Source organism: Nannospalax galili, unplaced genomic scaffold (assembly GCF_000622305.1).
Source record: "Nannospalax galili isolate Female #2095 unplaced genomic scaffold, S.galili_v1.0 scaffold15, whole genome shotgun sequence".
In the NCBI taxonomy this organism is placed as follows: Eukaryota; Metazoa; Chordata; class Mammalia; order Rodentia; family Spalacidae; genus Nannospalax; species Nannospalax galili.
In genome coordinates, this window is record NW_008337322.1 from 92,144 (window position 1) to 98,585 (window position 6,442).

General features: G+C 42.5%; 1 protein-coding gene across 4 annotated transcripts in view; it reads right to left on the reverse strand.

Annotated features, from left to right (window-relative positions):
- The window catches only part of Pik3c3 (phosphatidylinositol 3-kinase catalytic subunit type 3), a 98,464-nt gene that overhangs the window by 69,357 nt on the left and 22,665 nt on the right, over positions 1 to 6,442 (reverse strand). For all 4 annotated transcript variants that reach the window (XR_001872431.2, XR_003849437.1, XM_008832489.3 and 1 more), the window contains exons 5-6: positions 3,162 to 3,248; positions 1,207 to 1,302 (exon numbers count right to left, since the gene is read on the reverse strand). Coding sequence is in view for 2 of the 4 variants with exons in the window: in XM_008832489.3 (XP_008830711.1) it covers positions 1,207 to 1,302; positions 3,162 to 3,248 (183 nt within the window). In the remaining 2 variants the exon portion in view is untranslated. The remainder of the gene's footprint in view (positions 1 to 1,206; positions 1,303 to 3,161; positions 3,249 to 6,442) is intronic.

The following is a 6,442-nucleotide window of genomic DNA, read 5'->3' on the forward strand; positions in this document are numbered from 1 at the left end:
CCTCCACTGGACTGGCCTGTGGCCATGTCTGTGGGGTATTTTCTTGACTGTTGAGTGGTATGGGAAGGCCTAGCCCACTGTGGGTAGTGCCACCCCTGGGCAGGTGGCCCTGTGTTGGATAAGAGAGCAAGCTGAGCAGGGGCCAGAGGAGCAAGCCACTAAGCAGTGTTCCTCCATGGCTTGTGCTCCAGCTCCTGCTTCCAGGTTCCTGCCCTGATGGGGCAGGTTGGGCTCCCTGATGTACTGTGACCTGGGAGATATAAAGCTGAATAAATCCTTTCCTCCCCAAGTTGGTATTGGTCAGAGTATTTTGTCACAGCAATGAAGAGAACAAACCAGAACACTGAGCAAGCCTGAATCCTTTATTATGAAAACCTCTGAAGTAACATTCTAGAGAATGTAAATGTCTCTGGGGACACAGCATTGTAAATGACTGACACTAAAAGGCAACTGTAATTTAAAGAGCCCCTTCTAATGAACAAATGACCCATGAATAAACTTTATTATGTGCTACAAGAATTCACCTATTATGTCATGTATCGAAAGTCTGTTTTCATTTGAGCAATCTAAGCACTTACCTAGCATTCCCACATCACTGAAAGAACTCAGTTTAAATGGTTTCAAACTATACATGTAGGTATTTCTGCAGCATTTAAAGGAAGTCTCCTCAACTAGAATTTTGAGGCAGATAATTTAAGTAGCCATATACTAAGCAATACACAATCTTATTCCCATAACAAGCAGTCAAGAATGATCTTCAACCTTTACTTCAGCCTAGTGGAAACATTCTCCTTAATTTGCATATATTATATAAACACATGTTAATGAAGGCTTTCACAATCATAGAGACAGATATGTAGCTGTAACATGCCACATACATGTTAAAATACAACACCCTGAAGTTCAGTGTGTTGCCACTCAAACACCATGGTATATTTTACTCCACAAATGAGCAGTAACTGTAAATAATGCAATCACCTCTGTGTCTTACTCACCAGTTTGTAGAGCAATTAATCACAAAGTTTTAATCATTGCACACTTACTCAGTCTTGTACCCAGAACTGTGACCTATGTGGGCTGCAGCTGTGAGATCTGATTTGTGTGCACTGCAACTGCTACAGACAGCTGTCCTGCACCAAACGGTTTGCCTGGGCAGGATCAGCAGTAGTTTAGTGTAACCCTCCCCTCAGTGACCCAGGAAAATACCTTTTCATAGTAAACAATGCCATATTCTCTATCATCACACTTGACGCAGCGGAACTCAACCATTAAGTACATGAAATTAGAGCTTCGCTTTTCACTCTGAAAGAAAAATATAAAAAAGAAACACTGTAAGCATTTCTTAAAGGATCAGTAGGCACGGTTTTTACTCCAATTAGGTAATATATGCATCAGTCAACCACAACTTAAAACACACTATTTTTGCTGTTATCCACATGTAACATCCCGTGTAATATCCCATAGAGCAACCACTCTTATCCAGAAAGGTCTAGTGATCGTGGGACCATCCCCAAACCCAATAAAACTTTTGGTAAAGAAAGGTGAGTTTGTAATTATAACAATAAACCAAGGAACAGCTCACCTTTAAACTATATGACCAACCCAAATTCAGGAATTGGCAAAAGTGTAAGGAAGCCCAGGATGGTGGCACATAGCTTTACGCCAGCATTTGTGAGGGAGAAGCAGGGGCAGGCAGATCTCCATGAGACTGAGGCCAGCCTGGTCTACACAGTGAGGTCCAGGCCACCTGGGGTTGCAAGGAGACCATGTCCCAAAGAACTTTTTAAAAGTGTTAAGAAAAAGTAATTTTTTTAAAGTATGTAACTAAAGATAAGAGGCTTTGGTATAATTTTTATAAGTTGTTCACAATTTATAAATTCTCCTAAGATAACTTGTCATTTGTACTTTATATCCGCAGGAAAGTCTACAGGGAAATAGTCACTTCCTTCAACATAAACAGAAAATACATCAATTCTTTACATAAATATATTCTCACAAAAATAAAGTAAAAAGGTTTGATTGTCCGAAAACAACTTTATAAATGGCTTTAAACCCAGTGTATGACAATGACATCTAAAGAGGTTAAATTCTTTGACTCTCTACAGTACAGTCTGCTGTGGTAACAGCGCTGATTTCCCATCTGTTGAAGAGGAGATGGACCACTGACAATGGCTGAGGGAAAAAGCCCAACTCTATTATATTTTCTACACCTAACTGCACTGACCTAGAAGAAAAGAAAACCTAAGTATTTTGACTAGGCTATTTTTCTAATGTAACTATTATAAAAAGTGAGAAAGCTAAGCCTTCTGACAATTTGTGTAGAGAACAGGAATAAACTAGACAGGATCCCAGCTTCACACTCAGTATGATGTTAAGTGTGACCAGATTAATTCAAACAAGAGTAGCAGTGGCTCCTCCTGCTTGGCACCCATCATCATCACCTCTTTCCCTCTCTCCCTCCTCCCCCTTTCAGAACTCTAGAGGGTATCAATTAAGTCATGTATATGGTATAGTGGTCGCTATCAGGAAGACAGTGATCTTCTTAATTTGATTAATATAACTGCCATTTCTATTCTCTGCACACAAACTGTTAAAGCAAACATCTAGTATTTTCTAAAAACAAATACACAAAATACAACCCCCTTTTAAAAATGTAACTTTTGTAAACACTGTCATTGAAACCATCTCTTAATTAAGCATATTCACTGGCTCAGTTCCCAAGGTCAAGAAAACAATCAACTACACATAAAGCATAACTTTATTAAGGGGGCAGCATCCAATATGCAGTGACTATACAGATACTTGGACTTCCAAAGGTGGCATGTGGGACCACAGGGAAGAGGCAGCACTACGGACAGATGACTCCCTGGGTGATGGGGACCTGAACTATGCGAGAATACATATGAGGCCTGAGCCTTCAGAGGCTGTACTTGCGGTGTCTGCTACAATATGATATGCATCCCCTGCTAGTGGTTCGTGGTTCAAATTCATTGAAACGAGCAGACCATGTTTTTGCTTATTAACATAAAATTCACAGCTACTGAGGCTGGCCCAATAAATCTGTAATTGTCAGGTAGTTGGCAATAAAGAATTATTTTCAAAAAATTGCTATCTTAGTAATCTGGAGAAAATATTCTGAAACAAGAAAGCCAACAACTCACCTCGTTTATCATTTCTATCTCTCTAAACGTCAGTCTGTCCAACCAATCCACTTTTACCATGTGTCCTTGCCGATGAGCCTTGGTAAGCTGCAGAAACACACAACAGAGGGATGATGAAGGATGACAACCGAGTAAGTGACCCTTACCTGAAGCCAAAACTCCGTACTGCACAATATCCAAAGTTTTATGCCACAGTGGAGAAGAGCATAGAAACCTCACAGGATGAGTCACAGTGCACAGTACACCAAAGAGTTTAAACATTACCGTAAAGACAATACACTGGGGATGAAACATAACTGAATGCTGTGCTTACATTTGGGCTCCACTCCTAAGATGACTCATGACAAATATGCCAGTATCTCAAAATCTGAGAATATCCAAAACCCAAAACACTTCCAGGTTCCAAGGATCTGAGATGAGGGCTGCTGAACCTGTGGTATCAAATTCACTTACAAAGCACTGCTACACATCAGAGTCCACATATGATGCACTGCTACACATCAGAGTCCACATATGATGCACTGCTACACATCAGAGTCCACATATGATGCACTGCTACACATCAGAGTCCACATATGATGCACTGCTACACATCAGAGTCCACATATGATGCACTGCTACACATCAGAGTCCACATATGATGCACTGCTACACATCAGAGTCCACATATGATGCACTGCTACACATCAGAGTCCACATATGATGCACTGCTACACATCAGAGTCCACATATGATGCACTGCTACACATCAGAGTCCACATATGATGCACTGCTACACATCAGAGTCCACATATGATGCACTGCTACACATCAGAGTCCACATATGATGCACTGCTACACATCAGAGTCCACATATGATGCACTGCTACACATCAGAGTCCACATATGATGCACTGCTACACATCAGAGTCCACATATGATGCACTGCTACACATCAGAGTCCACATATGATGCACTGCTACACATCAGAGTCCACATATGATGCACTGCTACACATCAGAGTCCACATATGATGCACTGCTACACATCAGAGTCCACATATGATGCACTGCTACACATCAGAGTCCACATATGATGCACTGCTACACATCAGAGTCCACATATGATGCACTGCTACACATCAGAGTCCACATATGATGCACTGCTACACATCAGAGTCCACATATGATGCACTGCTACACATCAGAGTCCACATATGATGCACTGCTACACATCAGAGTCCACATATGATGCACTGCTACACATCAGAGTCCACATATGATGCACTGCTACACATCAGAGTCCACATATGATGCACTGCTACACATCAGAGTCCACATATGATGCACTGCTACACATCAGAGTCCACATATGATGCACTGCTACACATCAGAGTCCACATATGATGCACTGCTACACATCAGAGTCCACATATGATGCACTGCTACACATCAGAGTCCACATATGATGCACTGCTACACATCAGAGTCCACATATGATGCACTGCTACACATCAGAGTCCACATATGATGCACTGCTACACATCAGAGTCCACATATGATGCACTGCTACACATCAGAGTCCACATATGATGCACTGCTACACATCAGAGTCCACATATGATGCACTGCTACACATCAGAGTCCACATATGATGCACTGCTACACATCAGAGTCCACATATGATGCACTGCTACACATCAGAGTCCACATATGATGCACTGCTACACATCAGAGTCCACATATGATGCACTGCTACACATCAGAGTCCACATATGATGCACTCCTACACATCAGAGTCCACATATGATGCACTGCTACACATCAGTCTACATATGGAGCACTGTTACACATCAGAGTCCACATACAATGCATTCTTACATAGCAGGCACTACATGAGAATCATTTCTAACACAGTAGATTCTATATGCAACGCACTACCAGCTCTGCCCTGGGCAATGCACTGGAGAAGGGCAACATCTTCCCGAGTGTTCTGCAGTCTTGGCTTCTGATACTTATTCTGAATATCATAAATGGAATTGTAAAAACAGATTCTCTAAGGTGAAATAAACCTTTTCTCTATTCCTTCCATTTCTAGTCTAACAAACACTATGAAAACTGTGTTATATACAAGAAAGGCCACTCTTAGGAACCTAAAAATCAATACTGCAAGGTTTAAGCACACGCATAGCCACACTTGCTTTTATTTTAGGAACTAATGCTAAAAGACTTACATTTCTAGCACTGTTGTTGTTAGATCTGCTGAGATCATACCAATCTTGCCCTACTTTCATAAATTATATCATACTGGCTTTTCAGTTCCATAGAGAATTTGAGAAATGTTGCAAAGTCCTCAAAATAGAACTGGCTTTGGCATACAAAGGTGTAATTTTCTGCTCTCTCTCTGACCAGCAGGCCTCTCTTTCCAGGATAAGTGGATCGTGCCCTCCACGCCTTGACTCCCCCAGCCTCATTCACCCTCCCATCTCACCCGCCTGTCTCTCCTCCTAGCCTGGGTCCTGTCCCATTCCTACTCTTGGTGCCCCAGATACCTGGGGAACCACCACTGCTGCCTGATCATTTGCATCCAGACCAACTCAGTACCTTCTTGGGACCCCAGGAGCACTCTGGACCTGGCCCCACCCTCACCTCCATCTACTTCCCTGGGCCTGCATGACCAGCCAGCCTCTTTCCTGGACTCTGGGGCTGACCCTTCCTCTTCCTGATCCTTTGCAAACAGACCTAGCCAGCTCCTCAGTGCAGTACCCAGGAGCCCTTGGGGCCACACTGCCCCCATTTGCCTTTGCATCTCTGGGTGGCAAAGCCACCAGCTGCCCTAGACCAGCATCTTTCCTGGGCCCAGCACCCAGGCCAGTCCAACCCCAAAATTCCTGAGGAAAAATCTTTCCTAGAGGGATCCAGACCTTAGGAGAAAGCCTGAGAGCATCTGATCCTCATCTGACTTGGGCCTCTGTGGGAACTCTTAAAAGCAATCTGGCCACTCCAATACAAAATCAAAAGAGAGACCCAGAAGCTTAGAGGAACCAGCTTTTCTTGCCCAAAAAGTAAACCACAAAGACACATAAAGTTCACAAAAAGGAGCAGACCTAAACTTGAAGGCTTGAGTCTCACTCAAGAATCAAAAACCACAAAAGAAATTCACATGTCAAAATCACAGAGAAAAAATCATATGAAAAACCAAAATAACATATCCCCACCAAATACCAATAGTCCCCTAGAGGAGTACAATGAGAACCCCCTGGAGATAATGCAGGACATGGAACTCAAAAGAACAATTACAAA